Genomic DNA, 16,727 nt, shown 5'->3' with positions numbered 1-16,727 from the left:
TCCAATTTGATTGGTTCATATTTCGATCGATTCAAAACCGCCATATTTGACTTTCAATGCTAAAGTAAACAAGCCAGAACAAGCTCATTGTTATTTATTTTCATCTCATTATTTTTCTTTTAGTTGGTTGACTGTTATAAATTCTGTAAGTAACTTAAATATGGAGATGCAATTAAATTCACAAATCGAAGCGATGAAGTTGGAATTAAAAGATAAGGAAAAACAATTGAAACTTTCCGGTGAAGTCGTGAACGAGATGGTGCAAAGAAACAACGACCTTAATCATGAGCTAGAACGACTGCAGGAGTCGCATTTGCAAGAGATAGAGGTATTTTATTATTCTATATCACCGTGTCTTAACGAACATTTTAATTAAGGGACTAGTCATGAAAAACAGGATTAATTATCCAATACTAATATTATGTGCATTTCATCCATATTTCATTTTCATCCCCCATCCCATTTTGTTGATGAAGTGAAAAAACTCATTACAGCAAGAACACTTTTACAAAGTGGAAGCTAACTATGCACTGCATGGACCTGTAACGTAATGATAGCTGGCAAATATTGAATCATTATGTCATGAGAGAGATTGCTTTTGCTAAATGCTTTTTTATTGAAAAATCATTATGTCATGAGAGAGATTTAGTTAGTTATCTTCAGAACAGGCCACAAATTTTAAACTTTCAAGACATTTACCTGAAAGGTAGATCTTTCAACCAACCAAAAAAGAAGATGTAATATAGTAATTCACAAAGCAAATCAACACAAAGATATACCATTATAGCAAAAAGTAAGGGTAAGGAAAGTAATAGAAGTAAACCAAGCATATAAACACCATATGTTCATTGGAGATATCCAAATTCAACTGAAGCACTGCAGTCAACAAGTAAAAAACACAAAGTACCATGGAAGACAGTGGCGGACACTATATAACATCGGGGGGCTAGTCATTAAAGCATGAGATTTCTAAGGAGATCTTGTGGCATGCATAATGTATATTTTCAAAATTTGATCTTCACACTTGTAATTTATGTTAAAACATAATTCAAGTAATAAGTAAAAATGCAATTTTATATTGAATTTTCAACAACAAATTTTGTTTTTCTTTTATCGTTAATATTCATGACCACAACTAACTCTTGAATTGGTTCTGGCAAGTTGGGAATGTTGCTATTTGATAAAATAGGATAGTGTTATTTTGCTCCTGTGAAAGACTTCTGTGTGACTTACAAAAATTTTAAATGGTTTGAAATCCAAAAAATCTGTATAGAAGGAGTGTTGAGAAAAATTATTCAAGTTGTGTTTATCTGCAATTTACCTCAAGCCAATTTTATCAGTGCAAGCATGAGGCTCATTAGTGACGAAGAGAAGGGGATTGAGGAGAAGCTGCAGTCGTTGTTCCTAGCTTGAAAATAGCATTTCTGTTTTTAAATAAGTTAGGGCAGGGAGTCATTCATATAGTGCTAACACGTGTTTTGCAAAATCAAGAAAGTAAAACAAATAGACTAACGTATCCATGATCGTTTGATTTAGATTTTACGTCAAGAAAACTACAGTCTTCAACTGAAGTTTGATCAAGAAAAGCTGGTTCAGCAAAGCTTTGCTAATGAAATTGAGCTAACCAAGGAGAAAGTAGAACAAAATGTGAAACAGGAGTTAGCTCGCCAGGAAAATATTAATAACAGGAAGATGAGCGAGCTTCGTGCAGAAATTGAATCTTTACACTCTGAACTCGAGAAAGATGCGCTGGTTAATGAGCAGCTAAGGGCAAAAATTGCTAAACAAGAAGAATTGCTAGCTGAAGCTCATAGATATTCCAAGAAATTGAAGGAATTGAGCTCATTGGAGTCACAACTAGAAGGCGTCAAGGAAGAATGTTCTATGAAAAAATTCGAAAATGACGAGTTGAAGATTGTTTTGGATGACATAAACGCTGAGAAAGAACAAGTTATTTTTGACAGGCAATGTTTGAAGGAAAATGTTGCTAATTTAAAAAAGGATTTAGAGGAAACCTGTAGTCAAGGAAAGATATGGTTTGATTCCCTGCAGGTAAAAAAAAAAATTAGTTTAGTTCATTTACATATCATGCGTGCATTGAAAATTTAATCATGTTTAATTGTTTTCGCTGGAGTTATCGAACAGAAGTTTGATTTGTTCTTATATTTAGGAATGTCGTCAACATTTGTCTGAACTTCAAGTAGAAAATTCCATTCTAAAAGCTGAAGCTATGAATCGTTCGCATAAAGAAAAGGGAAATTCCTTATTTGGTGAAGTGTGTATGATTCAGTATTATTTATTTAATCGTTTTATGTTTTATCCTTCTATTGATTGCATTTCAACATGCTTGCGCATATAGCAATTACTAGAGTTTAACATACGTTTAAGTTTACATTTTAGCGACTGCATATTTCGATTAAAAGCATATTATGATTGTCATTGCTACATATTGTTCTTGTGAAAGTAGTTTAGTCGGTGCATGCAAATTGTTTTGATGATAAAAACTGTGTTTTACAGGTTGAAGACAAGAGGATAGAAATGGAACAAAAGCATAATGTTCTAAGTGAAAAGTATAAATCCTTGTCAACTACTTACCAAATTACTAAAAAGCAACTCATTGAAATGAAGGTATAGAAAATAACAGTCTTGAATCTCTTGACGCCTTTTGATAATCGCATTCTGTTTGAAATGTGTGATTTTTTTAAGTGCATATAATTTTAACTGTAAATACTTTGATTACCATGGGTGTTGATAAAACATGGTTTGTCAGTTGCTTTTTTATTTAGACTCGAATTCTACCAATGTTAGCAATGGCTGGCAATCAAGCTGACAGCTCTCAAATAAAAAGACTCGAAGTTGCTCTTCTTCAAAGCAAAAACGAGATTCAAAATCTTCATGTTAAAATTGAGGAATTAAAAAAAGAAAAGGTGTATTTTATACTTATCAAGAGCCACAAGCATTTTAGTTAGGAAACGTTTTTGACTGATGTGATTGAATGCAGTACCAATGGTCTTTCTAACTCACTTCATTGTAATTGTGCGTTGAATGATTACATTTTTTCACATACGTTAACCGCAGCTATATTTTGACGACTTATGAATCATGGAATCTCATTTCATGCTGTACACGATGAAACGTTTAACGTAAAAATTTCGTAAATTTTTGATTCATTGATATTTGCAGAATGGATTGGGAATGAACTCAAGGCTTCAAAGATTTCATGATGTCTTTAGTGACTTTAAAGAAAAAAAAGATTATGTCATTTATCTTCAAGAAGAAACTAGAAGTTTAGAGTAAGGTCTAGCTTTTCTCGATTCATTCGTGTAATTTATAATTTGTGTGTACGGGGCGTAAAAATAGTATTGTAATTTTCAGCTTTAAATATGTGTGCCTGAAGAAAATCTAGTTTCGCGTGATACAACTTTTGTAATGTTTTACGCTTTTGCCTTTTAGTGAGGTAATTGAAAATTTAAAGTCCAAGAATTCAGTTTTAATGATGAAGCTAACCGGAGAGACTGACAAAAGACGTCAGGTGGAGTCACAACTCCATTCAGTCGAAGTTGAAATGGAAAAGTTTAAGTTGGAGTGTGTACGATTACAGATAAAGAACAATGAATATAGCATGAAATTAAAACAACTCAAAGAAGGTAATGTAAATTTCCTCTTCAGTTACGTGAACCTAAACAAATGTTATTGAGATTAAATATATATACTGGTCATATGTTCATATGGCTGTCTGGCATCAATATTCAATTATTCATTCAGTTGGTAATCAAGAAAAATCACCTGAGATTACTCCTCTAAAAAGTGAAAATGTGAAACCATCGCTGTGGAAAGACAAAAATCTGTTTGCAAAGCTTGATGATTCAAAGAAAAAAAGAGAGTTTCCACAAGAAGGTAAGATTTTACAACCTATAAACGCATCAGCTGTGGTGGAGGGCAAACAGCAAAGTGCAGCCATAACAGAATCAAGCAAGTTTTGCCATGACGACAGGAATCATTCTGTATTGATGACGAAGTCGGACAGCAGTTTAAACTTTAAGTTTGAAAAAGTTGTCACCACGGAAAACGACAATAATGTACCTTCTGAAATGAACGCTTGTAAACCTGCCGATAGAAAAGAGAATATACAAACTGAAGAGCCTAGTGGCAATGTCTTGAAAGAATTGGAAACTGTACAAAATGAGGTAATGTGTCATATAATTTTCTGACCGTACAATAGATTGTGGGCTGTCTTACGTAGAAAGCGAAAGTAAGAATGGTTTTTTATTTACAGGTTCTAAAAACTGTTAAACCGAAGCGCGTTATTCATGTAAAGAAAAATGCTTCTAAGAACGAGTGTCAACAGCAATAAATACTTTATTCTTTTGCTTAATTCAAGGATTGTGGTGTACTTCTTCACTTTGTGTTATATCAGACATTTAAATAATGTGATATCATATGTCATTTACTGTTCATCACGAATAAAGGTTTTTTCCTTATTCAATCTTTTATTTCCAAAGTTTATTTCAAATCATCTTACCATCTGATTCAAATTCATCCATGATGCAAAAATAACCAAAAACAAGCTCTCGACGAGCTCTTTCCAATGAGCTAATAAAAATCGTCGTAACTCCAATATTTTACAGATACGATCTGCGCGTGCGCGAAGTTATTTCTGCGCGTGCTCAGTGCTATCTCCTAAACTACTGGGGCTACGGTGATGATCTTTGGCTCATCTGAAAGCTCTCGACGAGCTCTTTCCAATCAGCTAATGAAAATCGTCGTAACTATAATATTTTACGAGATACGATCTGCACATGCGCAGTGCTATCTCCTAAACTACTGGGGCTACGGCGATGATCTTTGGCTCATCTGAAAGCTCTCGACGAGCTCTTTCCATCATTCCTTTCCTGACGAACTCTAATATTTTACGAGATACGATCCAGGGTTTTTCCGCTGGATCTCTGGTTTTTGAAAACTTTCTGGGATTCTGGGGTTTTAGTTTCACCTCCTTGGGTAATTTGCTTTAAATAATTGTGTGAACTGTGAAGAAATTAGGGGATATTCGGAGAAATTCTATTCATTGTTTGCAGAGTATTCAAAATGTGGATATTTATGTTGAACTGAACATGTACCCGTTTGCTAATTGTTTCAATATTTGATATTTTTCCTTTGATATCTTGAAAAGCAATTCATAATTTTAGCATTATAAAAAGCTTATACAATATGTAAAAGAATATTTCAAATAAAAGCTCTTAAAATTTACTGTGTAGGTAGCATGGACTGAGAAGGATGATAAAAATAACTGATAATTTTCTGTTTGTCATGTTTTCTTTGCGTACCTATTTTTACTCCGCGTCGCGTGTAAGTCACGAAGTAAACACTTGACATGAGTTATATTTATATCATAATAACAGAGATAAGTTATGGTTATGGGCTTGTTTGTGCAGTTCTTTTAAATTGGATTTATTCATGTGGATTTTGCGATAGTGTTGTTCTCCAGTCTTAAGCTCAGGTTTGTTTTTGTGTACGGTTTTTCATTAATTTGAGCAATTGACAACAGTTGTATTTAACAATCATAAAACTTTTAGACAACTGTCATTAGTATCATACAATTTCCGGAATTTGTTTTAATGTTTGTTTTAATGCAAACAAGGAAGAATACAAAAAAGAGATGGCTTTTTGAAATTATTTCTATTAACGACATTTACTTTTGTAATTATGCCCTGTGAGTCTATGACTCTATGATCCTAAATTTACCATACCTATTTACAACAATGTCATTTCAACATGGAAAGTATGATATTTTATTTCAATAGTGTATTTAAGGAAGTATCGTTTTTCATCATCAGCTACTGTCTTGTGCTTTTTTTGATATGTACCATCTTGTACAAATATGCCTTGATGCATCAAAATAATTTAGATGTAAAATGCTTCATAAAAGGAGTATGTGTTCAGTGTTTTAATTGCTTGTGAGCATTTGTTTTTGTTGGTAAAGAAAATGTAGTTTCACTTTATTAAAAAGACAAATTAACCCTCTACGTGATTGCTTGCCATAGCAATAATTATTTCTTCAATATACCTAAAAAGACATTGTTGCAAGAAAATTTCACATGTCTTGTATGAGTCATGTCACAATCAGTGTGAACACCCTTAACGGGAATATTGTTGTAATAATTTTTTTTTGAAAACATTTAATTAAATTAGTTATTCAAATTATATATAGTACCACCATGGCACAAAGTCCAAAAAAGAAAACGTCATTATTTTACTGGTATCATAGTTTTATTAAGTGGATTTATCATTTTATTACTGGAAGATGTGAATTGGAAAGAATATGTTATAATATAAAGTGTCGTGTCACCTGCAATCTTCAAATTGGTACGCATTCAAAAAGTTTTGACTAATTGTGTGTGATTTTTTTCCTAAGCGTTCTTTTTGCACTTTGTTTCAGAAAATTCACTCTTGAATTCCAAGTCAAAGGTGAGAATTTGTTATCCATGATGTACTACCAATGTCTATATCCTTCCCAAAAATGTCATTACCTCTGCAAAAAGTAATTACTCTTAATTCATTTTTTCATTATTGTCATTTTTGAATCCAAAGCTTTTTTTCATGCAATGCTTAAAATCAGAGGAGAATAGAGATTTATATTAGGGAGTGTGTTGCAATTATTTTACTGTGAAAGTTAATGATTTACAGAAAAAGCCTTTGTGCGATTTTTGAAAATCATTTTACCTAAGTTTGTAATTCTGAGGGTGAATGACAAATATTTCTGATCACTAGTGATTGGAATCAGTGGATGTAATGCTTAGCATGAACTTGAAGATTACCAATTGCTCTTTTTAGAAAAACTGATATTATTCATTTCATCATTATAAGTACATGTAAGAATAGAATTATGCCTTATGTTGATTGATCATTCATATATCACATTCTATGTTTATTTATGCTTGTGCTACTCATGTATATATTTGTGATGGTTGATTTGCCTGTATATTAGTCATCTTTTTCATATGTTTCTTTTCACATAAGTCTTGATTTACTAGAGGTTGTTATTGCATAATATGTACAATTATATATTTTTGAAATGTTACAGAGCTTATGCTTAACGAAATGATTTAGGTTTTGAATGAAATTTTAACTACTACAAATATTGACATCAACAAAGTTGTACAAGATGTGTTGAATGTGAAAAAGATTGATGCAGATAAGAGTCTTGTGTAAGTCTTACTATTTCATCTGTTTATAGAGTTTGCATTTTACAGTGTCTTGTTGTTTTCAGGTCGTTTACTTAAGTTTTTTATGTCACATTTTATGTAGATTTATTGAGAGGTTTTCGAAATGTGTCGTTCAAATATCTGGCTACATTGATCTTATTGATCTTCTTGGAAAGAAGACAAAAATTGTATTTTCTTGTGACAATGCAGAACACGAGAAAAAGTTGTTACAGGTACCTTCCAATCACTTTTGTATTGCATTTTAAAGATGAGGAAACTTTTTGTGTCTTTCTTGATCAGCCTAATGAAGATACTCGAGCTCCAGATCAAATTTCAGCAAAGAGCATGAAAATAGGTCTTCTAGGCAACACATCATGTAAATGTGAAAGTGGGTATTTTTTCACATCAAGCAATCTTTTACACTTGTTGACACAATTCACTTGCTAAGGAATGCGAGTCAAGTGTGAAGAAATTGGCTGTTATAATGTGGACGTTGGCAAATTTTTGCGTGTTCAGAAAATTTGAGCTATAGTTTTAAAAAATTTGTGGTACTTTGTAAGACCATTAGTCAATAAATTAGCAAAAAGACAGAGCGAACCTACGCATTGAATACTGTGAATAGAAATGGAATATGAATAAGACAAATTTAGCTTGCTGTAAATTTATTTGTAACTGCACGTAAACAAAGTAACTTGTCAATTGAAAAAATGGTGAACTCATTCAAAATGAGGTGTAGGAAAAACGTATGTTGTCAAAATATTGCTTGACAAAATTGCCTATACTTGCGTGCATAGTTACATTTATCACCCTTCTTACCACTATGATAGGTCATAGCTCACAAATCTTTCTAATATCGGTTTAGAAGGGAGCATTGCATGATTCTTCAAGAAATAATGCAATGAAAAGTAACGTAAGGTTTGCGGGGTGATCTGAAGTCGGAAACGGCTGAACAACAAGGAAATCCATACCCTTGTCTTTAGGGCTAGAGAAGGGAAATCTATGCTGAGGTGGAGCGCCACACCTTCTCTCACCTCCCTGCTAATTACCGCGCAGATCAGATTACCCGATTTGCGCTACTCATACGCTAAGTCGGCGAGGGCGGGTATCGAACCTGGGACCTTGCGACTGAGCTATCCCTACTATTACTCTTACTAATAATGCAATACTAGTCACTCAACTGTGTATCTCTTTGATCTCATCTATCATTAATCATACTTCGAGATTATTCGAAAACTGCTTCAACTTAATTATTCGTATTTGCAGCTTTGGTCTTTGCTGATGCCCGATACTGTTTTGGAAAGTCGACTTTCTTCACAATGGGGAGAAATCGGTTTTCAAGGCAAGAATCCTGCTACTGATTTTCGTGGAATGGGTAATACTATTAGCTACTTGAATGTCTATTTGGTTTGTATATACACTGGAATCCTGTTTGATTGAGCTCAAAATTCATCATTTTATATTTAGGAATTCTTGGACTAGAGAATCTTTTGTAAGTATATTTCATGGATCCATCACATTGGGCATATAAACCATGTGTACATGTGCATGTACATTGGGCATACATATAAACCATGTGTGCATGTGCATGTACATTGGGAATACATATAAACCATGTGTGCATGTGCATGTGTGTATGTTTACTGCACATTATGTATTATAAATGATTTCAGGTTTCGATGAATGGTCGTTTTCTTGTTTTATTGAACTGTAAATTATTAGTGAAATTCCTCCTAGTCTCAATTTTAAAGTGGAAAATTTTGGACGACTGCATTCCAAAGATTTTCACTTACAACATGCAGGATTTATATTACATATATTGGTTGTTGTTAAGATATAAAATATTCGGCAAGTGAAAATTAGTGGTTGAATTCGTTATCTTGATGCACTCTTATTGTTTAAGTTCGAACAATTTCCATATCATAATGATATAACTGTTTCACCTAATGCCCTAATATAAAATACCCACGTTTATGATTTGAAGGCTTACAATGAAAAAGATCGTTTCAGTCTGACAAATAATTTGGTTTTTTGTGAAAAATGAAAGTCGCTAAACCGCATGTTGTAAACGATATATAGCTACTGAAACCACGTTTTCATTGATATGGTGCAAGTCAAATTGTTCATGGTACGATATTAGTCAAATAAATCTTTCCATGTTATGGTTTAAGGCAAATCGTTCCATAGTTTAGGCGTAGGTAAAAAGAAGTCATTGTTCCTTATATTGTTGCTATAGGTAAAATTTATTATTCTATTACTCTAGTATTAACACGATGACGATATTCTAAAAATGACAAACTTTTAAATTCCTGCCATTCAGTTTTCTCTAAAGTTTAATACTGAACCTACTCGAAATAAAGTAGATAGTATCAAAAAAAATGAAAGCAAATGAAATTTTCCGCTTTTTCGGAATGAAGGCTTGGGTCTTCGACTTGAGGAAGTTGACATAATGATGTGTAATGATAATCATTCTATAATATTACTGAAAATTATACATATATGAATAAATACTTCAATTTTAGATATTTTGCAAGCAAGCAAAATAATGTTTGTAGGAAAGTCCTATCCGAGTCTCGTCACCCAAAATACTGGTTTGTATTATATTCAAGAATTTTTTAGTTTTTGTTGAACTTATTTTGTTGCACATCGTGGCTCAGTTTTTCGGCTGCTTAGCTCAACAACTACATAGCTACACTCATGAAAAATCAAAATAACTCATTTTTTGCATGCACTAGAAAAGGACATTTAATGATTTTTGTAGCTTACAAATCTCTATAATGGTCACCAAATTAACGAAACGAATAATTTATAGAGAAATATATTAAATAATTTTTTGCAATAATCTTTCTAAGTAGTCATTGCCATATCTCATTGTAATGTTGTTTGCATAGGTACTCATTTGCCATAGTTGGAATCAATATTACGGCTTTGTCTTTGGATTTATTAAAAACTGGTGCACTGAAGCCCCATTTTTATAATACTGTATCAGGCAAACCTACAATGGATGATTTTCACAAAGTTTATTGTAAGTGTGTCATACTTCATGCAACTTTATTGTCTTTGATGTATTATTTTCACAATTGGCTGTATTCATTTTATTGGGGAAAGAGGTGACATTATTTCTAACGGCCTTAGCAAACAAAGTTAGCAATGGTTTGCAACTTGACAGCAGGCGATTGTCAAAAGAAAGTTTTGTTTAAAATCAAATGTCATCCCCACTGCGATGACAATTGTTTATTCTTCACAAGAGTAAATCAAGAATGTCTATTTTACTGTCACTTTGTTGCTGAAACACGTTGATATAATTATAATAAAAGCTCAACAGAAGTAAAATGCTTCGCTAAACAGCGAAGGAGACAGATAGATTATAAGTTAACAGTAAAATCGTTTTTGAACTTGATTTTCCTTATTTTCTAGGTTATTTGTTTCGCACGTTTAGTGCATTCTGGTTAGAGCAGAAGCCGGCTTCTGTTATGGAATTTAATCGAATCCGAGATGAATTTAGGGTGACAGTAGTAAGCATGCTTCAAAATCCATCTGCCATTTTGGATGTTGAAAATATGCGTATTAGAGAAGATGATGACGTGAAGTCAGTGCAATCTATATCTTCCCAAGACCTTGAATAACTTTATGAAGATTGCTTATACCTTTTTTTAATTATGGCCATGGAATGCAATATGTTTAAGTTAGATGGTTAAGATAAGTGGAAGAACTAGGGATCTGAATGTGCACATGCGGGTCTTCTATATTGTAGTGATATGTCTCTGTTCGTTGAATTTGTTTGACCCCATCAATGGTTTGACCTTACCATCATGGAAAGGATCATGTTTTAAGAATAAGAAATTGATTTGCTACCAAGATATCGTAGAAATCACTCAAGAGAATACAGGCATTACAAGAAAAAATACAGCCATGACCGAAAAAGAATTAAATCATTGCTAATAAGGAATACAACCAGTGAACTATAGCCTAAAAGAAACGCAACAATGCAATTATATGACATACAAAACAATATATGCTCATCTTACAAAATATAAACAACCGTAACACAAATGGCTAGCACTATACTCATTGCAAAACACGGGCAACCATAACGCAAAATTATTATACAATTGCTTTGTTTATTTATACTGGTTGAACCCATTCATTTCCCCCCTACTCCAATTCACATAGGATTTTATGTTCCAATGAAGAGAGTTTTGTCGACTTCGAATGGTACTTTTTTGATGATATATATATATATATATATATATATATATATATATATATATATATATATATTATACGGAGAATCATCAAATATAAACTTCCTATATATATATATATATATATATATATATATATATATATATATATATATATATATATATTCAAAACTCAGAGCTCTCTTGAATGACTTTCAAGTTATTAGTTTTCTCAAATCCAGTAATTTGATCGCACAGCGCATCTCTTCGTCAAACGAGGTAAAACATCTTTTTGGGGAAATTTTTGAAAAAAGTTTGCATTGTTGCGATAAATGGCGAAAATTTGCATCAGATATCATAGTGTAAACGTCGAAGATTGCTCAAATATTTTTAATTGCAATCCATTATAAACTGCTATGTGTTAACGCTTTCTCTCTCCCAACTTAAGGTTTGAAAGTGCATGGTTTCAATGTAGATTATGGCATTGGCTTGACATAGTAAAAGTTATCATTGTAAAAACTTTAAACTCTTGGACGCAATTGCATTTTCACATTCAATGAGATAATGAAAAGAAATAGTTTGTCATTAACACCGTTTATACTTTGCCCGTGATACAAGAAAAAGTCGATATAAGCGAGATATACGTGGCGAACTGCGCATGCTCGGATGATGTATGTTATAATTTCTGACCAAGAGATTTAATTACTCAGAAATCGATGCAAATATATCTATTTCATCATTTCCACGACATCGAAGTCGAACAATTTTTCAAGTGGACAACGCAAGCTAAGAAGATTTCTGGTTGATAGTATTAGAAGATTTCAGAAGATTGTTGAGAAGAAGGTTGTAGATATCAAAGTGTTTGAAAATATTTTAAGGGGAATGCATAGTAACTCGTTTTTGACGCTGGTGAAAAAAAGAAGTTAAAACGCGCAAATGTTAAACACGCTTAACTTAAAGTATGGCATGGCAAAATGTGTTCTTGCGTTATGTGCTGCTTTCAAAAGTTACATCTTAAATGAGGACGGGTTTGGTTGCTTATGTGTACTATGCAAGAGCGAAAGTAGAAAGCCTATTATGGGGGTAGGGTGTGAATCTTCATATATTCAGCTCTGCCCGACTGATTTGTTTTGAAATCATAATCGCTTTTTAAACAAATCAGTCGGGCAGAGTTGAATATATTGGCTTCCTTTAATTTTCTTGATCGAGATTTATTTCAAAACATGCATTTAATACTACTTCTTTTGCTGTCTATACTAATGTAGGCCTGTTTCAGTTACTAAAGCAGCGTGTGAAAATTTGGAAGACTAGTGTCTTGGGCTTCCATTGATCCATTATAATTGGTTAATCAGCTTGGTTTCCATGTTCCTTATGACACACCTCGATACACAGCAGGTGATTCAGATGACTCTAGCAGCTTCGTTGAGAACTTATTAAACACGTTGAAGTTGGTTTTAGATAGTATTGGAATCAGGGTGTGACAAGCCTGTTTAATCGTTTTAATGGTCGAGTAGAGAAGAATTTCCTTCTTTGCCACATGTTACATTTTATTGACAGTTTAGATAGCCTTATTTTCTGTTGTGGGCTATTCAGGACGGAAGGATAAATGAAGTTCAGTATCAATGGCATGTTCTTGAAAGCTAGGAGGGCATAATGACAACTATATCCTGTTATGACGAAGTTAAGATAGAGATGGAACTAGAAGAGCTGTCAACTTTCCGTTGTATCTACATTAGTCGAGTACACGGTATTTTTCATGCATTTGAGGCAATTTTAAATATCAAGTAGACCTTTATAAAAAATGACATTTTCCCTGTCAATGTGAATATAACACATGTATTTCTTATTTTTATTTACAGAACGTGCATGTTTGGCATGGGGGACAATTTTGTATGCTAAAATCGCTCATTGTCTTCTTTGTACGTTGTGATCGTCTGTGGAATGTAGAAAAGAAAGGTGTTGTTTGGAGTTTGATTATAACTATATTTGCAAGGAATATTTTGTTCCATTTTTAACGTTCTTATTTTATTTAGTCGAGTACATGCAGTATTTTAAAGAAAAGAGTGACTGCTCATCAACTACAACGAAGGTGCGTCCGTTAGTCTTGTTGCGGCTTTCTTGTTTAGTCAAGAAGTTCGACAGCTTCCTCACAATCTTGTACCTTTAGAGATTGTAAGATTAGCTCTAAAAACATGTTTTAATGTTCAAACTAAGTTGAATTCAAACTAAATTGAAGTGATGTTTACTGTCCAATTGAAAGGTTTGCAACCTAGTGAAATCGGAACAACTGAGTTCGTTCTACGCGTTTTTTTTTTATATTTTACATTGTATAATGGTATAAGAAAATTCTCTTATTGTGAATAATCTGATTGATTTGCGTCGGTCGTTACCCCATGCAGCTGTGAATGCCGTGATGGCAAATAATTCATTTTATAATCAGGAAAATGCACTTGCGAGTAGTGACGTCAGACTTGTATAGCTTCCTTACGTGTTACATTAACCTGCAAGTAGGTTAAAACTGATCGCACACAAGGAATAATGCCGAGGAATAAATTATAGAAGATATCTGTTAATCTTGCCTCATAATTGCAAAACATTTTTAATGGGAAACGCGAACTACTGCTTTGAATCTTGGTGTTTTGCGTTTCCGATGTTAAATTGAATAGCTGAAATAATGGCTATAATACTTTACATTGACTACATATGTGATAGCCAATATGCTTTTACAACGTAGTATTTGAATCTACACTGCATGTCTGTGGCTTTTTCACACATTAACTTCATGTAATAGTAATTTACAATCTATAACCCCTTAACGTGCCTCCATACATCTTTACGAGTGAAAATTGTGTTTGAAATTTTTTGACTCTGGGCTTAATACTGTAGGCTTGAATGAAAACAGGGCTTAAAAACAAAGACATTTGATGCGAAATTGATGTTAGGTAATCCTGTGATAGAGTGCACTACAAAAAGTCGTTTTTAATCGGCTTTTTGGCTATGGATTGGCTGTTATTACTCCTTTACCCGTGGAAAACAAGGAGTTAAGTTTCCAAAGGAGTTAAAAGATGTGCATAAATGACACATGATAAAGTTTTCTTGCTTTATGCATGTTAAAGAAGAAGTATAATTAGAAAGATCTTTAAACGAAACTTTAGCAGAAGTTCACTTGGAATGTTGAGCATTAAGACTTTCTCGTGTTTTATACTCCATACTAAAACGAACGCGTGTGATGTTTAACTTAAATTTTGAAAAGAAAGATGTAGATTTTAGTCTATGGAAGCAATAGGTTGGTTGTATAGTAAAGCACTCTATTGTTGAATGTCTAATCTAGCTTTGAGCTATAGGGTGATAAAATGGAAAAGGTATATCTCTTACCAACCTTGACGTGTCGACCACATTATCTCAGTCTTGCATATGATGTCGTAGTTTTTATCTTTAATCTTGAAGCAAGCCAGACATGCTAAAACTGCGAGAGAGAAATGAGAGCATATTGTCATAGTGCTATCGACTGCATTGTTGTTTTTCTTCCTAATGATCACCTATCAACGATGTCTTGTTGCTTTAGCTATTTATATAAATATATATATATATATACTTTAGGAATTATGAGAACAGTAGACTAAAAATTATCATAGCACTCTGCTTTCAATATTGTGAATCTTTTTTAGCTTTCGTCTTAAATCATTGGGTAAATACCATTTAATGCAAGAAGTTACCGAAATATACTAAGACGAGGTGGGGGGTAAATTTAATCTTTCATGCAAAAGATTATGTGCTTTGTGATAAATAAAATTGTCTCTTCATGTTCATTTTTTACAATGATCTGCTCATGGGTTTGGTGAACATTCGATTTTTAAAATTTCATTTTGCTGTACTGTTGTTTTTTTTATTAAAAGTGCATGATTTTGAAGAGAAAAAAGAAGATGGTAGTGTGGCACTGTTTTAAAAATATGTGTTGCAAAAAATTCTTTATGATGCGCAACATAAGTATTTGATATTAGTCGTTGTTTGATTTGATAAACATTGCATTTATACTAAAATAAGATAAGGCGATTGTGTTTCGCTTTAAATAAAATCTTAAATATCAACGAAATTCTTGACCTCCCTGTATACATCTGGTCATTGATATTTTTGTTTTTAGTATGTGAGCGTAGTGTAGCGCACATAGAAGTAAAAAATTCTGCAATATGCTAAAGGACGTAAAGGGGTTTAAGGGATTGGGCACTGCTATCTTCTAAACAAAATCAAAGCTAACAGTTTTGACGGGCAAGAAAATGTGTCAAAGAGAATTCAATTTTCCAAGTAAGAACTTGACATATCATTTCTTTTGACAAATTGAACAAACTTACTGGCCGTATTCGGTATTTCATTTTGCGTATGAATGTCATTTTACGTAATTTTCAATAAAATCTTAAAAAAAGTTGTTAGTAATAATTTGCAAGTTTACACCACACCCATTTGTGGGCAAATGAAATACTGCACTCTTTTGTCGGGCCAATTGGGCGTTCGCACCATATGCTGAGACCCAAGTTACGCGCTTGCTCTCAAACAACAGCTTTTACTTTGTTCTGTGTTGGTACAGGACTTTTTATGAGCATCTGTGAAATGTTTCTTATTTTTTTGCAAATCCTCCTTCGATTTTTCCTTGGCATGTACGTAAATTCAACTTGTTGATTGATTTCGATGCAAACGGAACAACGTTAACAACACAGAAATATTTTCTTGTTTTATATTATCTTGCTTTACCGAAAGTTAGGCTATAAAGCGAGATTTAGAAACACAAAATAAAGAACAAAACAGAAATTTTACAAACCAATCTTAAATACAAAGATTAGTAAATTTTGTTTTAGAAAATATTGACGACAGTATTCATATCCTGCTTAACGTTTCCTTTTAAACTGCGAATGAAAGTTTTTTACGTACTGGCGTGGCATATTTAAGTGTATTAACTACATCATTAAATACCATACGAATAATGTTAATTAACATATACTTGAGGTCTATCAACAAAATTCCAGTTTTTAACCAATCTACAAAGTTCCTGTGCTGTTTTGAATCAATTACAAAAGTAATTTTGATTCTACTCCATTGAACGTTGGTGATTTGTGAATGTGGGTCATCTGCAGTTTTACAGATGTTTGAAACTGTTCAAATTGGTGTGACCATAAGGCATTTTCAATTTGCGTCGTATGGGGGTGGTGTCGCCTTTGAAAAGCCGAAAATCACAAATTTACGTATAAAAGTGCAAATAGTCCAAAAAAATATATCTTGTTAACTTAAATTTAAGTTATAACCAAGATAATTTAAACTGTTATACTTCGGTTTCATTTCAAAACCATCATCA

The 16,727-nt window shown here is 32.9% G+C and overlaps 2 protein-coding genes and 1 long non-coding RNA gene across 3 annotated transcripts; all 3 read left to right on the top strand.

Moving 5' to 3' along the window:
• The first annotated feature begins 45 nt into the window (after positions 1-45).
• Positions 46-4,486, top strand: LOC124446230 (protein Spindly-like). The gene is made up of 9 exons (XM_046997058.1): positions 46-328; positions 1,537-2,052; positions 2,171-2,275; positions 2,518-2,628; positions 2,787-2,927; positions 3,184-3,293; positions 3,454-3,647; positions 3,766-4,187; positions 4,277-4,486. The coding sequence occupies exons 1-9, from the start codon at positions 161-163 to the stop codon at positions 4,352-4,354; spliced, it is 1,845 nt and encodes a 614-aa protein (XP_046853014.1). The 5' UTR covers positions 46-160; the 3' UTR covers positions 4,355-4,486.
• An 885-nt stretch (positions 4,487-5,371) lies between these two features.
• On the top strand, positions 5,372-11,252 carry LOC124446982 (ELMO domain-containing protein 1-like). The gene is made up of 10 exons (XM_046997882.1): positions 5,372-5,497; positions 6,209-6,363; positions 6,437-6,465; positions 7,108-7,205; positions 7,306-7,435; positions 8,466-8,574; positions 8,667-8,691; positions 9,722-9,790; positions 10,091-10,224; positions 10,617-11,252. Exons 2-10 carry the CDS (start codon positions 6,216-6,218, stop codon positions 10,823-10,825), a joined length of 951 nt encoding a protein of 316 aa, XP_046853838.1. The 5' UTR covers positions 5,372-5,497; positions 6,209-6,215; the 3' UTR covers positions 10,826-11,252.
• Positions 11,253-12,775: 1,523 nt separating this feature from the next.
• LOC124447084 lies at positions 12,776-13,522 on the top strand. The gene is made up of 3 exons (XR_006948602.1): positions 12,776-13,130; positions 13,243-13,339; positions 13,417-13,522. It is a non-coding gene; the product is annotated as an uncharacterized LOC124447084 (long non-coding RNA).
• Positions 13,523-16,727: the final 3,205 nt, after the last annotated feature.

This window comes from Xenia sp. Carnegie-2017, unplaced genomic scaffold, assembly GCF_021976095.1.
Source record: "Xenia sp. Carnegie-2017 unplaced genomic scaffold, XeniaSp_v1 HiC_scaffold_22, whole genome shotgun sequence".
NCBI lineage: Eukaryota > Metazoa > Cnidaria > Anthozoa > Malacalcyonacea > Xeniidae > Xenia > Xenia sp. Carnegie-2017.
The sequence above is the reverse complement of the archived record's forward strand: the minus strand, read 5'-3'. Positions and strand labels throughout refer to the sequence as shown.

Bases quoted from the DNA above. Each gene is read 5' to 3' on its own strand.
- LOC124446982 (XM_046997882.1), top strand. From the start codon at position 6,216: ATGGCACAAAGTCCAAAAAAGAAAACGTCATTATTTTACTGGTATCAT. The intron at 7,436-8,465 runs GTACCTTCCAAT...TCGTATTTGCAG, and splicing joins ACGAGAAAAAGTTGTTACAG to CTTTGGTCTTTGCTGATGCC. The intron at 9,791-10,090 runs GTTTGTATTATA...TTGTTTGCATAG, and splicing joins TCTCGTCACCCAAAATACTG to GTACTCATTTGCCATAGTTG.
- LOC124446230 (XM_046997058.1), top strand. From the start codon at position 161: ATGGAGATGCAATTAAATTCACAAATCGAAGCGATGAAGTTGGAATTA. The intron at 3,294-3,453 runs GTAAGGTCTAGC...TTTGCCTTTTAG, and splicing joins GAAGAAACTAGAAGTTTAGA to TGAGGTAATTGAAAATTTAA. The intron at 4,188-4,276 runs GTAATGTGTCAT...TTTTATTTACAG, and splicing joins TGGAAACTGTACAAAATGAG to GTTCTAAAAACTGTTAAACC.